The sequence below is a fragment of the Marmota marmota genome, unplaced genomic scaffold (genome assembly GCF_001458135.2).
Source record: "Marmota marmota marmota unplaced genomic scaffold, marMar, whole genome shotgun sequence".
Taxonomy (NCBI): domain Eukaryota; kingdom Metazoa; phylum Chordata; class Mammalia; order Rodentia; family Sciuridae; genus Marmota; species Marmota marmota.
This window is the reverse complement of record NW_025999869.1, coordinates 4,208,067-4,226,060: the sequence shown is the minus strand read 5'-3', so window position 1 is coordinate 4,226,060 and position 17,994 is coordinate 4,208,067. Positions and strand designations below refer to the sequence as shown.

The window sequence follows — 17,994 nt, the reverse complement described above, 5'->3', positions numbered from 1 at the left end:
GCTTGTCCCTTTTGGCTGCTCTAAAGTAAGACTTGCAAAAACTGAAGGTGTTGCCATTTGCATCACTACTTAATCCTCTGCTGTTGTTGGCCTGAAGATTGGCTCAGTGGTAAAACAGTGTGAATGGTACACTGAAAACCTTGGAATTTTAAAAATCATACATAAAAATACAAAGGGAGTGAATTTATTACCACTGTTATGTTCCAAGTACAAGTAGCTTCAAAATGATGGGACTGGTGCCATTGTGACGTTTACCATTCAGAAAAGATGCTGGTCATTGAGTTATGATAGTATTTCCTGACTGAATAAAAGCTTTGGTCCTAAACATTGCATTTACCGTTTTGCTATCAAATTTACTTTTTTCATAAGTCTTCATGGTAACTTGTACAAAATCATAGCAAATTGTTAGAGTTGAGATTCAGAAGTCATTTTATCTGGTTCTAAAATCTGTACCATGCTCACAGTTACACTTCCTTGATAAAACCCAGCTTTCTACTTTTCTGTAAAGAAGTGAGTTCATGGGCCGGGGACATAGAGTGCTTGTCTAGCATGTGTGTCAGCCCTGGTTCAATCCCCTGTACCACCAAAACAAGAGTGAATTTATAATAGCTGATAACTTGTATGGAAAAAGAGGTAGTTTGCTAATTTTGTAATTTTTGGAAAAATAACCTTATTTCTATCAATAGCTCCTAAATGTTTTTCTTTTTTGTTTTCTATCAGGACGTCTTGCATGGCTCGTTTATTTAGTTGGGACAGTTGTAGGAGGAAGATTAACATATACCAGTACAGATGAGCACGATGCTATGGATGGAGAGTTATCCTGTAGGTAAGTATTGGTCATGTACCTACAGAAATCAAGAGTTAAGAAATTAGTCATTGAGTTAGTATTATGTGCTAAAGCATTTTGAGAAACGTGTTATTTTCCTTGCTCTTGAGGACAAAAACCAAGATTTAGGGGTTAAGCAATTTAAGAAGTCAAATCTCCAGTAAGTAATTTTTTTAGACATTTGTTGCAACAGTGTGATGAAGATGTAGGTTGCTTTTGCTCTTTAGGACCTGATAAAGCTACAAAATTGGTATGTATTGGGATCATGCGAAAATTAGGATCACATACGTGTGGTCAAAAAGTAATAGTTTCTTTATGATTGTTGGCTAGAGGTTTCACCAAATGACCACGGCCTTCATAAGAAGCGATTGAATTATCCTTTACGTGTTTCTGTTCTAAACTGAGGAATATTTCTGTGTGCAAATAGTACAATTGAGTTGATTTTTTTTCACATATTCTGATTTATTTTTAATATCATCTTAGAGTCATTCACATTTTTGTTACTTAATTCAAATAAAATGAAAACTCATGTTAATTTCAAGATTACTACCTTAATTTTGGTAAAGACCCTTTGAGTTTTTAAAATTAATGCATGTGAGTATATGTATGCTACATGTGTACTTTCCAACTTTTTTAAGCCAAAATTATTATAATATTGCTTTTTTGAACCAAAATGGAGAGGATAATAATCCATAATCATTTTGAACTATTAATAAGAATTAAATGAGAGGCTAGAGTTGTAGCTCAGTGGTAGAGCATTTGCCTCGCAATTGTGAGGCACTGGGTTCCTCCTAGCTCCACATAAAAACAAATAAAGGCATTGAGTCCATATACAACTAAAAAAAAAATAAAGAATTAAATAAGTTAATATTTTTAAAATACTTAGAGCATTGCCTTGCAAACAGTGATGTATTACACATACACATACATCTTTAAATAAAATATAATACTGTGAACATTTAACATAGACTTAAAATATTATAAATTGTATCGTAATTTAAATAGACCCTGGCTTTTGGAACTTCAGATTGTTTCTCAGTTTTTCCTTATTATAAATTGCTTTCAGGTATGTTATTTCATTCATCTGTGTGTGAATTGAAAGAATTTCATTAGAGTTCATTCTGGAAAGCTGAACAGCTAGTCAAGAGAGTATGTAGCTTTTTACAGACTTGCAGTACGTATGACCAGATGGCCTTCTGTACATGTTGAACAGCTCTAGTGAGAAAATCCAAAATCCAGAATGTTCCAAAATCTGAAACTGAGTGCCAGCATGACACAAAGTTTTAGATTTTGTTGGAGCATTTTGGATTTTGGATTTTCAGGTTAGGAATGCTCATTCCATAGTGTCTACAAAAATTACAAAATCCAAATAACCCTGAAATCTGAAATGCTTCTGTTTTGTTTTTTTTTGGGATAAGATATACCTAGCTTATGCAAGTTTATCCTCTGAACCCAAAGGCTCTGAGAGTTATCATTTTCATCAGTTTCATCAGTTGAATGCCAGATAATAGGATTCTTACTGTTGTCAGTTTTATGTAACCAATGTCTTCTTTTTTGGCTGGGGAGTAGAGGGGAGGGGAGCGGGGATTGAACCCCAGGATGCTTTACTACTTACTACCCCAGGATGTTTTTTTTTTTTTTTTTTTTTTTTTTTTAAGTTTGAAACAGGGTTTCACTAAGTTTCTGAGGAGCTTGCTAAGTTGCTGAGGCTAGCCTCGAACTTGCAGTCCTCTTTTCTTAGTGTTCTGAGTTGATGGAGTGTTAGTCGTGTGCATGATGCCTAGCACAAATGTTTTGTTTTAATTTATTTTTCTTTGGCTACTAGTGGTGTCAGCTAATATTTTCTACTCCTGTTTTGCCATTTGTATTTGTGATTTTTTTATGTTAACTGTATTATTTATCTGATATTCTTTGGTAATTATCTTTTCTAGTTTATTTGTAATAAATAATTCAGTATAAAAGATCTCAATATTCTGCTATTCAGAATATTGGTGTTAACCAGTTAATACCAATTCCACCTTCTAGAGGTTTGAAATATCATCATATTTTATGCAAAATTCTTGTGTCTTTTTACCGGTGGTCTTCAGGAAAAGGGAGAAGCCGTGGAATTAAACTGATCAAACTGTCCTGTGTACACGTATGAATACACCACAGTGAATTCCACCTTTGTGTATATCTATAATGCACTAATTAAAAAAAAAAAAAAAACTACAAACAACTAGAAGGAAGACTGGTAGAATTCAGGAAAGGGGACAGGAAGAGGGAGGAGGGAAGGGAAAGGGAAAGTCCTGAGGTCTAAACTGGAGTAAATTAAATTGCATGCTTCTATAGTATGTCAGAATGAGCCCCAATAATATGTATAACTGTAACGCACTAACAAATAAAAATAAATTTCTTGTGTCTTTTTCCAGGCCTTTCAATGCTGTCACCCTAGTAAAGTCCTTAAAACCATTATACCTGGTTGATATTCTCTCTCATAATTATACTAAATATATTCCTGTTTAAATTATTGTAATTTTGAATACAAATTTTATTTTCATTCCATACCTTTTTCAACTTTTAAATTATCAAATTATTTCAACTTTTGAACCTGAATAGACATAAATATTTTCAGTTATTTGAAAGATTTATTATTTCCTATATCAAATTGAGTTACTTGAAAATATGAATAATAAGTGTTTGAGGCTTTCTTAAAATGCTTTAGTTAATTTTTAACCAGCTAAAAAATTTGCTTTTGTATCATCTTTTAAAATGGTATTACATATTTATCGAAATGGCCACTACATATTCTTTTGGTTGTAGTTTGAATTTTTGAAAAAATGCTTTTGTCACTAAGTAGGGGAGTATATACACTGTCAGTGTTTCTGAGAAAATATGTAATAGAAAAAAAAGCAAATATACATTTGCAAATTAGGAAACAATCATTTTTTTCCTTAAACAGCAAACATATTTAAATAAGATTTATTTTGTATATTAGCCTGCATTACCTAGAAAACAATGTTAGGTAAAGCTTATGGGCTTTATTGAAAGTGGGCATTAATGTGCATTTTTCAGAAAGGAATAGTAGAACAGGGAAAATAGGGGAGCCAGTAGAAGACAAATGCAGTCAATTCATTATTCCACATTGTGTTTTTGTGAATTCACCTATTTGATAAATGTGTTTGTCACACCTGAGTCAGTCTGCATGGTGCCTTTGCTGTCCTGTGCAGGTGGGACAGAGTTTGCATAAAAGTCAGTCCTCTGCATTCTTGCTTCAGCTTTCATTGTCCAAACAAGTGTCCCTTTGCAGTTCAATTGGTGCCACATACGTCATATTTTCATGCTCCTTGTTTGCTCTTACTGTTTACCCAACTGTAGTACTTCTCCATGTTCCTAAAGAACCCTGTCATGTACCTCACTGAGAAAATACCTGAGCTGGAGAAGCTTCGTTCACACCCAAGTTCAATGTTAGCAAATCAACATTGTATATTATATATGGTGTCCTTAAGCAGTAAAACAAAAAAAGTCATGATCTGTTGACAAAAATGCAGCCAGATGCTAGTAGGAACCTCAGCCTCTGTTTCCCTTAGGAACAGTGATTCAGCATTCACTGATCGAGTGTTCTCAACAACTTTACAGCACACAGCTACCATGGACTTTGACAGTCAACTGCGTAAGGCTGTGCATTACTGAGAAAACATAGTTGGTTGCTTGCTTTTTACAGGAATTTTCACCAGAGGCCACATGGAACCCTGTTCTTCAAAACAGCCCATGGTAGGGGCTGCTCAGGGCAAGCAATTTGTCTGTTGGCTTCTTTCTGCAACCCCTTTCTAATGGTTTACATTTTCCACTGGGGTTTCTAATTTTCCACACTTTTTAGTTGTGTATCGTGACCTCTTTGAAGAGCTACTGGGGAAGCCAGAGTTTTCTCTTGGTCCTATGGAGTTGGGACTACAGGCTGGAACTGTGGTGGGTCTTCTTTCTCCCCTGGGGTGAGGATTTATAACTGCAGGAACTGTGAATCCTTACTGAGACTACAAGAAAGTGCCAGGGATCGGGGATGGGTGAGAGGTGTGGTGGGGTTGATGGATATGCAGGGTGGGCTATACAAATTCAAGGTAGGGTATGTGCTAGGACTCACACCTTGTTTAGAACAATGTAATTGTGTATTAGAGTATTGAGTTTCTGAATTAGGATGAGCTCATATAAAATTGTAAAATATCACTTTCATATGAAGAAGTTTCAGGTAACTAGAACTGTAATACTGTTGGCTTCTGTATGTGGTCATGATACCTGCCCACCCCTGAGGAGGACACTGACTATTAAAAGAAGACCCTACAACTCCTGCCAAAAGTCTATGTGCTGTTTTAACATCAAAAGTTTACAATGTTATGATAATTTACAATTAAAATGGATTACTTTAGCATATTTAAATATGTTACTTTAACTTGATGTACTCAGGCCTCAGAAGTCCAATTGAGTTAACCTAATTTTGCCGTGATTTTAGTAGACTTTGCTATAACTGAATGTGAACCTCTTAAGATATTCCCAGGGTTTTGTCTTACCTGTCACGGATCCTCTCAGTTTGCTTCTTCCAGACTCTTTCTCTTTGGCTCTGTCTGCCCTTGTTGCTCTCCTCTGCTCATCTCAGAGTCACCTGTCATGGGTCACTGAAGACTCTGACCACTAGTGCTTTTCTTAAACCCTGTTTCACGTGGGCAACTTGAGCTTCTTTCCTGGCAGGTCTCATTGCTCCCCCTTCATCTAGTCAGAAGCTCCAGGGCCTCCTGTGACATTTGACACCAGCTGTCACCCAGAGCATCCTCTGCTGCCCTGCTCCTTTCCTCCCTCTCCCATTGGCCCTCCTGCCCTTTGAGCCTCCCATTGTGCTCTGGCCTCAGAGGCCTTGCACTTGTACCTCTCCTACTGGGAGCGCTTCTGGGTGTCCCTTCAGCACTCCTCACTTCCTTTAGTCTGCTCAGACATCTCCTTCAAAGTGGCCTCCTCCACGTCCCCGTTCTGCCAGCATTCATTCCATGCTGTGTTTCCCGTGGGCGTACCACTGCTCCACACTGGATTCCATGCAGTAGGGAAGGAAGGAGTAGGCTTTGACGGTAACGTTCACTACCGGATTTTAGTCCCTACAGGGCACAAACTTAACCCTGGGGGAGTTTAGGGTTTTCACTAATTTGTTGAGTGATGATAAAAGAAATTGCACACTTCTGTAGGTAGGTTTCACTGTCATTGATGCGCTGTTTTCAGCCTCAGTCGAGCCCGCAGTGTCTCGGCATTTCTCTTTGGTTTTAGTGATTCTTGTCTTTTGGCCTCCAAACACTGAATTATTTCACGCGGACGGTCTATCCCACACGCAGGTCCAGGTCAGTGGCTTAAATGAAACTCACCTCTTCTGTCTGTTCCTCAACCTGACTCCCTCCTTGTGACTTGTCACTGTCCACTCAATGTCCACGCCTGCATCCCAAGACTTGTCCTCAGCTTTTCCTTTTTTCCTTTCTTTAGCATTCATGCTGTCTTCTCGTTATCCCAAGGGGTCTGCTGCCGTCTTTTACCTGGGACTGGTGCTGTAGTTTTTAAATTGATTCCTTGCTGTTTCTTTTATGCAGCCAGGATAAATTCTCAAAAATATGGATCTGTTTATGTCAGTGCTTTGCTTTAACTCTGGGGTGACATCACGCTGATTTTCATGGATTTTCCTCCATGATTAAAAATCAGCGTGGTTTTTCAGGCTTTTCATGATCTGACACCTGCCTTTCTCCCTAGCCTTACCTCCCACCACTTCATAGCTATATTGAACATTTTTAGGTTTTAAATGAGCGTTTTTTTCCCCCCCTCAGTATGTGGCCACATATGCTTCCTCTTTTAGTACCCTTTACCCTGTTTCATCCCAGAATATTAGTTATCTTTGCAATTTATTTATAGCATTTATTTTAGAACTAGTTATGCTTTATTCTAATTGCTTATTTTATTGTCTTTCCTTTGATATATTTTTTATTTCAATTTCAGTAGACCTGCAAATATTTGTTGACTTAATGCTTATTAAATTGGTAATCCAGGGGAATATAAACAAGTGTTATTCAATATCCATTTCTTTGTATTTGAAATGGTGTGGATTAAAATTCTTTAAAGATTTATATTTTAATGATTTATCTTTTTTATTTCTTACAAGCTTTTTTAAACCAAAAATAATTTAAGGTAAAGAAAAAAATAGATGTAGGACTATTACATTGACATTGGGAGTGGATATTATACTTATTTGTGTGTAAAATATAAGCACTGATCTTATGCACTTGTTAGAGGTGGCTATGACTCTTTGAAGGACACCACGGCAGAGACTGCTAATTGTCCCCCATATTTCTTCTTCTCTTCATTGTAGTAATAAAATACCCAAGTGTTTTGCTGGGCAAATGTCTACTCTGAATAAAGATAAGAATTTCTGGCCTGTCTTGAAGGTAGATATGGTTAAGTGATTATGTTCTGCGCAGTTGGATGTTAAGTGAAAGTGCTAGATGCAATGTGTGAACTTAACAGGTGGAGCTGAAGAAGCTGTCTTAGAGCGCAGAGTGACTGCAGGCTAGTATACCAACAAGACAGAAGGAAACTGAGCCCCTGATGCACCACGGAGCACCAGCCAGCCTTGGACACTGCCTTGGATTTTTGCTTGAGAGAGAAATAAACATCTGTATTGCTTAAGCCATTGTTGTTTTGGATTTTAGGCACTTGCAGCTGAACCTGTACAGCTACCAAAACTCCTTTGACAAATGGATCATATACCCTTCTGGGAATTCTTTCCTACTTTCCTGCTGGGAGATGTAAATCACCAGATTAATATGAGTAATAAAGGCTGGCCAACAAACTTGTCTTTTGGTTTTACATCATCCTTGGATTTGGGAATGTGTACTATAGAAAGGAAATAAAAGTAAATATGAGAAAGTACATAGAGTAAAAAAAAAAAACTTGTGTAGAAGGGAGGTCCTACAAAGTAAAGAATTAAAAGCAAGCTATCCCTCTTTAATTCACTTGACACGTCAACTGGATCCAGAGATGAAATTTGATGTATGCATCTATTTATTTTAAAATTACACCAACAATCTGCTAATTGAGCAGTACACAGACTTTAAAAGTCATCTTTGTCCCTCTTCCCAAAATCAGATAAACACATGATCTTGGGAAGAAACCTAAACATGGTTACAGTAACCTACTTCTTCAGTAGGTTCTCTTTTGTAAATCTTAGCAGGGCTGAAGATAGTTGGTAAGTGAAGGGAAATTTTTTTTTTTTAAAGAGAATTTTTTTTAATATTTATTTTTTAATTTTCGGTGGACACAACATCTTTGTATGTGGTGCTGAGGATCGAACCCAGGCCGCATGCATGCCAGGCGAGCGCGCTACCGCTTGAGCCACATCCCCAGCCCCGTGAAGGGAACTTTTTAAAAAGTATTTTAATATAAATACAGCAAATGATCACTATAAAATGGGTTTAAAATATATTTTCTTAACACTTTGACAACATGCACTGTTTTAAAAAAATTGATACCCTGTGACCTAGACATTCTGTTTCTAGAAATCTTCATAGGGATAGATGAGAGGGCAATTGTTATGTTTCATTTAGATATATAAGTTTGTGGCTCAGCGGTAGAGCGCTCGCCTAGCATGGGTGGGACCGGGTTCGATCCTCAGCACCACATAAAAATAAAGGCATTGTGTTGTGTCCATCTACACCTAATAAAATAAATATTTTTTAAAAAAATAAGTTTACATGCAAAATAAGATTATTAAATTTTGGCAGAACCTCAATATTATCAGCCATAAAAATAGTGCCTTGTAAAATTATTTAGTAATAAGTCCAAATGTGTTATAGAGGTATAAATATGAAAGATTAAAATAGTAAAATACCTCAGATTCAAGTAAGATCTTGCAGTTATACAAAATCTATAAAATAAAAAAATTTACAATATTTTCAGCATAACAAAAAGAACAAAAACTTTTGCGTGGGGAATTTTAAAAGCGCCATAGTCAAATTTCAGATAAATGAAAAATTATTTACAGCTTAATTATAGGCAAAAAGTCTAGTTCTCTATTACGTAAAATGTTACAGAAATCATAAAGAAAACCTGGTAGGAAAAAAAAAATCAACCAAAAATATGCACAAATAGGTCCCAGGAAAGGACATACACCAGAATTCTATGCCATTTAGAAATGTGTTTTATAAAGATACACATAAAATGTATTTTCAGCATTTTTGTCACAAGAAAAATTTAAATCAACTTAGTGTTTATCAGAAGGGAATGTGTCAAAGTACTATGGCACACTCCTATAATGGAACGTTAAGCAGCTGCAAAGAGAGTGAGGGAGCCTTTGTGTTTGACAGAGGACCTCCAAGATACATTGTTAAATGGAGAAAGCTAGCTCAGACCACACATAGTAGAGTGTGTGGGGGAGGGGATGTATAGCCCTTTTTCAACCTTATTTGTTGGCAAGAGTATATATAATCTTGTAAAAAGCATCCATGTTTGTAAAAACACATACTCTTAATGTGTTTGTATGCATTCTAGGAATTAGGTGGGTCAGGGACAGTTGTAGCTGCTTTTGTGCAGATTTATTTGGAAAAGGGTGTTGCATCCTCAGCAACTTCTGCTTCTGTCTCAAAAAAGTATTCTGATATGCTGATTTTGTTAATGCAAGTCCCTTGGCAGCCACCCAGCAGAAAATTATCAATCAGTAAGTCCCAAATTTTCAGTTCTGGAAATAGTTCAACAAAATTGATGTGAGTACATTAAAATGGATGGAAATCGTAATCTAGGACTTAAATTAATAATGTTATAAGTGTTACGCACTAATTCTTAGTAGTATGTACTTAGTAGTATGTGTGTATAAATTTATGTTAAGTAGTTACATGTAATATACTAAAGCTTTTAGAGGTGTTCCACATCTGGGACAACAGAACAAAATGGGTTAATAAAAGTAGGTAGTGTTGAAGAATTTCTTTTTTGAAAATTTAAGACTAAACTTTTTGTTATATTTAAGTTTTTTTCTCTAGGAAATTTAACCTTCAGTCCATTAGTGATTTTCTCGTAATAATTTCTAATAATAGTAATAAGAAAATTTATGATTTTTAAAATAACTAATAGTAAAATAATAGTTTAGTGTTGAAAGTGTTTGATTTTATTAAAATCATCTTCTGGGTTTGTTTAGGTATAACTTTTATGACTCTAATTAGAGTGATGTAACATGGGTATAGTTCTTGATATTTTAATTTACAGTCATGTGATTATAAAATAATTATTTAGAAATAGTGAAAAATAAAATGTGAAACTACACATTAAATATCATTCTTTTGTTAAAATATATGCATGTAGTTATTTATATCTGTATGTATACTATTCATTTATATGTATATGCCATGTGTTTATATGTGGAAATTTTTAGTAAAATAATGTCTATATGTTCATATGCAGATTTGTATTCATGTGTATATGTCTTAGGAAAAAAGGATTAGAAGGAATTAAATAATAATATAATGTCTTTTTCATAGGTAGGATTTCAAATGATTTTAGGACTTTTCTTTATATGCCCCACTTTTTACATTGATTATATATTTATTATAAGTATCTTAATGTTTCTTGAAGAATTTATACTGAAGCTTCTTTTCTCTCTCTCTCTCTCTCTCTCACTCCATGAAAAGAGTTTTTCAGCTTATATCTTTAATGGATACTGGATTGCCTCACTGTTCCAATGAGAAAATAGAGCTTGCAGTTTTATGGTTCTTGGATCAGTTTCGTAAAACATATGTTGGTGATCAGCTTCAAAGAACCTCAAAGGTAGGTTTTCACTACTAGAGATTTTTAAAATGTTATTGGAGGTGAAGAAATATGCACATGTATAACAGCTGTGAACTAAATGAAATTTAATTGGTAACTTGAACTTATTTGATGAATTGGTATTGAAATGCAATGTGAAATTAATTTGTTTTATACCTAGATTTAACATTTTCTTTGGAGATTGGCTTTCAGAGAAGTGGTAAATATTTTTTTACATGGCTAATCACTGTTAGCTAGGATTGTTTTAGACACTTTAATGGATTTTTGCCTTTTGTATTTCAAGATTGGGAATAAAATTTGCTCTTCACTAATTTGGGTTTTGTTTTTTTTTTTGACACTTATTAATGTGGTTTTTAGTATATTCCGCTCATTCCTTGACATTTTTATGTGATAAATAGTGATGATTAGGAGAATTTATGGACTTGAAAGGCTACAGTTAAGTCATGTAAATGTGGGGAGGACTGTAATATGATAATTTAAAGTTTAGCATCAGCAAATGTACACAATTTGATCGTGAGGCACATGAGAGATTATTGAGGACTTCTACTTGTGCCCTAAGTATATACTTATGAATACACTTGCCCCTCTGTATTCACAGATGCTGTATCCACAGATTCAGCCAACTATAGATGGAAAACATTATTTTAAAAATTGCATTTGTACCGAACACTGATCATGTACAGACTTTTTCCTTGTAACTTTTTCCTTGTACAGTGTAACAACTATTTACCCAGCATCGACATTTTGTTAGGGATTGTAAGTCATCTAGAGATGGTTCATAGTACAAAAGGGATGTGTATAGGTTATATGCAAATACTATACTATTTTATGTATGGGACGTAATTAAGTATCTGAGGATTTGGGTAGCTGGAGGAGGAGATCCTGGAACCACTCTCCCCCAAATACTGAGAGACAACTGTTATTAGGACCCAAGTAAGATCTGTAAGGGTTTTTGTTTTTGTTTTTTTAAATTCCTACTTTTAAGAAGTTCTAAGTATATTCTTATGTCATTTGGATAAGATTTTAGATAAGGTTGTAGTGATGTTGAAGGATTTTTTTTTTTTTTTTTAATTTGAAAATCCTGAAATAAGCTTTATACACTCATTTGGGCTTTTTTGTCCTAGGAAATTTAACCTTCAGTTTACTTGGGATTTTCTGATAATTGTATGGTAGGATGTCAAAAATACTTATTTGATTTTGGATCATCTTTTAGGTAAAAATTTCAGGTAAAATTTTCTTTGCTTTGCTTTGTAAGGAAATGATAATAGCTTAATGCTTCCTTAGTCAAATATATTGTGATATTTTGTTCACTCAGAAGTAATATCAGTAAAATTTTCTTAGAATTTTTTCATTAGAAAGAAAATGGAGTAGGTAGAAATAAATGTTTTAAGTTGTCAGTGAGACACCAACTCTCACATGTGTTACTCAAAGGTTGATCTGTCACATTATAATATTGTCTTATTTAATGCACCCAAAGAGTTTGTTACTTTGCTTTTTCAAAAGTGAATACTCCTGAAACATTTGTAATCCAGTATTCATTTGACTTGGGTTTTTAAATCAGAACAGTATAATGTGGAATTGAAAAGCCTTCTAATTATTATCTTTAAATTACTTAGAAAGAAATATATAAAATTAGACATTGTTTTAGAGCAATGAAATTTGGAATTTTTCCCCTAGAATTTTTATTTGAAATAATATACATACATGTGGAGATTTGTGTATGTGTGTGTGTGTGTATGCATGTATATAACTTTAATAATTGTAATTGTTAAATTATTAATTGTGAAAAAGTGAATTGTAATTAGTTTCTCTTTTTGTGAAAAAAGCTTATATATTAGGAAAGTAAAAACATCCTCAGAGTGGTGTTGATTCCTGTAACATTTTTGGTGTGTGTATCTTGCCCTGCTAATTAGAGGAGTTCAGTCCTAAGGTGACTTTATTTCTAGGGCATTCCTATTACTTAACCCCAAAGTGAAGCTAACTTCACACTCTTCATTTCTCTAATCCGTTTGATGATTTTCTTAACAGGAATCATTTTTGTGGGTTCCTGACATTTGCCCTGTTACTTCTGGGAGCTCTCCACACTCTTTGTTCCTTAAAACAGGTGTCACAGTTTTTACTGTTCCTGTCTTACTAATCAAAGAATATACTCAATAAGTATTGTATGATCAGCCCTCCATTTCCACAGGTTCCGCATCCAGGGATTCAACCAATTTGTGTATCAGAAATACTCAAAACCGAAAATTACACTTGTACTGAATATGACAGACTTTTTTTCTTGTTATTATTCCCTAAATAATACAGGATGACAACTGTTTTCCCAGCACTTTAATTGTACTAGGTATTATAAGAAATCTAGAAATGATTTAAATTATGTGAGAGGATGTGCATAGGTTGTTTGCAAATACCGTTCCATTTTATATAAGGGACTTGAACATCTGTGAAGTTTGGTTTCTATGGGGAATTTTGGAACCATAGATACCCAGGAGAACTGTCCTGTTTCTGGCAACTGACTAAGGAAGGCTAGCTCATTTCTTAGTGGGTATATTGTCTAATTCCAAATCATGGCCAAGAGGAGGATGGTATTGGTTAACAGTGATATTTAACAATTAGAGCAAAAAAAATTTTTTGGACCAGGAACTCTGCCAAGCATTTTAAAGCAATATCTCATTTAATTTATTACACAGAATATGACTTACAAGGCTATTCTGCACATTTCAGCCACTTCCTGCTTTAATACTTAGGCACTCTATTTCTGAGATATTAGAACAAAATATTCCCTCTGCCTGGGAAATGTTTTTAAAAATCAAATTTTACCTCTCTGCCGTCTTGTGTTAATTCCTATTTATCTTTCATGTCAGATACCTTATCCTTTAGAATGCCCTTCTTAACTCTCAGATTCTGAGAGAAATCCTTTTGGCTTTGTTCTGTAGCACCTGTATACCCCCATTTTAGCATTTATTATGCTAAGTATTTGTTAGCAGAACGTGTATGGAATGTGATTTTGATTAATGTGGTTTCTCTCTTGTTTATTGTTCTCATCCCCAAGGGCCTGGCATATGACTTGTATGCTTTCTACTAATATGAATGGTCATATTTAGTAGAATTGTATAGGAACTGGGCTTAGAACTCATGTTTAGTACTTTCAGGATTTATTCTTGAGTTGGAAAATGATGCACAATCCTCAGTAAAATGATTCAGCAATTTAAAATAAGGTATGATATTAAGTATCTTAATACTTTTATTAAAAACCTCTGTAAATAACAGAATATAATTTATATAAATAAATGCTTCAGAGACCGGGCGGAATTACTGAAGATTCCTGTGATAAATATGATAGAAGTACATTCTAGAAAAAGTATTTGCTGTAGATGTTTATTGAATGGCTAGTCTAGGCCAAATACTTTGCTTAGAAATTTACAATTGTTACCTAATTTCACTCTTAAAAAACACTGTGGAAAGGGACTGGAGTCGTGGCTCAGTGATAGAGTGCTTGCCTGGCATGTGTGAGACCCTGGGTTCAATCCTCAGCACCACATATAAATAAATGAAAGATCCATTGACAACTAAAAAAAATATTTTTAAAAAATACCATGGAAATAGTCATTAGCACACTCTCTTTCTATAGACAGGGAAACTGAGGCTTGGAGCCGTTTAAAACTGGCTTAAACAGGGTTTAAAAAAGGACACTGACTCAGAACCTGTGGCTATTAACAACTTTGCTATGTTGCTTCCTATTGAATTTTCTCCCTGGGGCAGAGACTGTGCCCTTCAAACCCAGCAGGTCCACAAAGGAACTCCTTGTCTAATGACTTCCTCTCCTCCTACTTTCTTATTTCATCCCCAGATTTCTACTTTGCACATCTTGAATCTGATCTCGTACCTTATCCTGCTGATTTTATTTTCTAATTACCTCTCAGATTCACTCCTTTCTCTTCCTCCTTCCTTTTTATTATAATTGCTTATCATTTCTCACTGGATTTAAAAAGTATTCTAATTGTCTTCTTTGTTTCCATTTTGTATCCTCCTACTTCTGTCCATTTCCCACACTACTACCATAGTAACCTTTTTTCATTAGTAAATAAGATAAAATAATGGTAATGAACACTTATATGCCCTCATATGTAGATACCTTTGTCAAATCTTAATGCTTTGCTATATTTCAGATCTGTGCATTTGGAAGTGGGGACTGGGGATTAAATTCAGGGGCACTTGACCACTGAGATAGGGTCTCACTGAGTTGCTTAGTGTCTCACTTTTTGGCTCAGGCTGGCTTTGAACTCATGAGCCTCCTTTTTCAGCCTCCCAAGCTCCTGGGATTACGGGTGTGTGCCACCATGCCCATGCCCAGCCAGATCTGTGTATTTTTGAATTAAACATTAATGACCCTATTGCTGCTCTGGTTGTTTTGCTTGTATATTGCCCAAAAGTAATAGCTATCCTAAATTTAGTGTTGTTCTCATCTATGATTTGTTCTTTTTCCACATTTTCGGTATTTTTATGAGTAAAATATACTGTTAACTTTATGTAAAAGTATTGTGCAGTTTGGATCTTTAGAAACTTGCCTTTTTTGATCAATATTGGTTTTGAGATTTGTCTACAATGATACTATGGAATTAGTTTATTTTAATTATTGAGTGGTATTACAGGGCATTATTATGCCATTATGTGGTCATTTTGTGTGTGTGGTGATATTTGTTGGCTTATTGCCAATTCTTTGAATTTCCCAAACTGTACCCATGAACCTTCTTGTATTTGGCTCCTCATGCATGTGCAAGAGTTTTGTAATGATGACAGTGGATTGCAAGGCTGTAGACCACATACTATCATTTGTTTCTGGTCAGAGTACAAATTTTGGAAAACTATTTGATTATATCTATGAAAGCTGAACATACAGCCTACCTCATGACATCAGTTCTCCTCTTAAATGTTTACCTACAACAAATAGGAAATATGTCTACCAAATGCAAGAGTGTTCATAGCAGCTTCTTTATAGTATTCAACAATCAGAAACAACCCAAGTGTTCATCAGCAGTCAGAACTGCTACTTAAGAGAATTTAATGAATTACTAAAATCTACCCATAATGATGACTGAAAAAGACGAAAACGTATCTGTATTTTATGGTTCCACTTACCGATTTCAATAACAAAACTAATTATGGCAGAAGTCAAAATGGTTACTTTTGGGAAGGGAGAATATGTCATCTGGAAAGTAAACAAGGAGCCTTCTGGAAAGCTTGAAATGCCTTTTTTTTTTTAATGAAGAGGTTTACAGGAGTATACAGATACATCAAGATTCACTGACCTCAATTATAATGTATGCACCTTAGGTTTATTATGCCTTAATAAAGTTGTGTTTTAACAAAAGATTATTTATAGAAGCCTGTTGTGTAATTGTGGAGGAAAAGAGGAAACTTGTCTATCAGCAGGAGAATGGATGAATTGTGATACATTCATCCAAGGGGATTCTGTATAACAATGAAAGTGGATGACCTAAAGTTATACTCATTTTTTGGATAAATCCAAAAAAGTCTCCGTAATATGGTATAAAAAAGTGACAAAAGGATACATATGATATTATGTTAAAAATACTGTATGTACATCAACTCTATAGTAAAAATTTAAAGATGTACACAGGATTGGTAGACAGTAAGTTCAGGATAATAGCTACTCTGCTTGAGAAGAGGAATGGGATTAGGGGGAAAAGGCACATTTAGCCGTATCTGCAGTTTCTTTCTTTCTTTTGTATATTGGGGATTGAACCCAGGGCACTTTATCACTGAGCTGTATCCCCAGCCTTCTGTTATTGTTTTTGTTTTGAGAAAGGGTCTTCCTAAGTTATCCAGGCTGGCCTTGAACTTGCCCAGACTGGCCCTGGCCTTGGACTTGTAATTCTCCTGCCTCAGCTTCCTGAGTTGCTGGAATTACAGGCATATGCCACCATGCCCAGGTTATATATGTAGTTTGTTGTCTTCATGATAACTGTGTGTGTGTGGGGGTGTTAATTATATTTTGTGCCTTTTTTCTAGATTTGAAATATTTAATAATCTATAAAGAAATCATTATAGGAATTATTATTATAATTATTATAAACATTGAATATTCACATTTAGACTAGTGTACTCTTTTTTTTTATTGGTTGTTCAAAACATTACAAAGCTCATGACATATCATCTTTCATACATTTGACTCAAGTGGGTTATGAACTCCCATTTTTACCCCAAATACAAATTGCAGAATCACATTGGTTACACATTCACATTTTTACATAATGCCATATTAGTGACTGTTGTATTCTGCTACCTTTCCTATCCCCTCCTATCCCCCCTCTCTACCTCATCTGCTGTTGTTCAATTCTCTCCCTTGTTCCCCCCCCGCCTTTCCCCTCACAACCTCTTATATGTAATTTTGTGTAACATTGAGGGTCTCCTTCCATTTCCATACGATTTCCCTTCTCTCTCCCTTTCCCTCCGCCCCACTCGTCTCTGTTTAATGTTAATCTTTTCCTCATGCTCTTCCTCCCTGTTCTGTTCTTAGTTGCTCTCCTTATATCAAAGAAGACATTTGGCATTTGTCTTTTAAGGATTGGCTAGCTTCGCTTAGCATAATCTGCTCTAATGCCATCCATTTCCCTGCAAATTCCATGATTTTGTCATTTTTTAGTGCTGCGTAATAATCCATTGTGTATAAATGCCACATTTTTGTAATCCATTCATCTATTGAAGGGCATCTAGGTTGGTTCCACAGTCTCGCTATTGTGAATTGTGCTGCTATGATCATTGATGTGGCAGTATCCCTATAGTACGCTCTTTTAAGATCCTCAGGGAATAGTCGGAAAAGGGCAATAGCTGGTCAAATGGTGGTTCCATTCCCAGCTTTCCCAGGAATCTCCATACTGCTTTCCAAATTGGCCTCACCAATTTGCAGTCCCACAAGCAGTGTACAAATGTACCGTTTTCCCCACATCCTCGCCAGCACTTATTGTTGTTTGACTTCATAATGGCTGCCAATCTTACTGGAGTGAGATGGTATCTTAGGGTGGTTTTGATTTGCATTTCTCTGACTGCTAGAGATGGTGAGCATTTTTTCATGTACTTGATTGATTGTATGTCCTCCTCTGATAAGTGTCTGTTCAGGTCCTTGGCCCATTTGTTGATTGGGTTATTTGTTATCTTATTGTTTAATTTTTTGAGTTCTTTGTATATTCTGGATATTAGGGCTCTATCTGAAGTGTGAGGGGTAAAAATTTGTTCCCAGGATGTAGGCTCCCTATTTACCTCTCTTATTGTTTCTCTTGCTGAGAAAAAACTTTTTAGTTTAAGTAAGTCCCATTTGTTGATTCTTGTTATTAACT

General features: G+C 35.2%; 1 protein-coding gene across 3 annotated transcripts in view; it reads left to right on the top strand.

Moving 5' to 3' along the window:
• The window catches only part of Ranbp17 (RAN binding protein 17), a 289,845-nt gene that overhangs the window by 52,229 nt on the left and 219,622 nt on the right, over positions 1-17,994 (top strand). For all 3 annotated transcript variants that reach the window (XM_048815568.1, XM_048815574.1, XM_048815581.1), the window contains 2 exons: positions 721-826; positions 10,504-10,639. In XM_048815568.1, the coding sequence (XP_048671525.1) occupies positions 721-826; positions 10,504-10,639 (242 nt within the window). The remainder of the gene's footprint in view (positions 1-720; positions 827-10,503; positions 10,640-17,994) is intronic.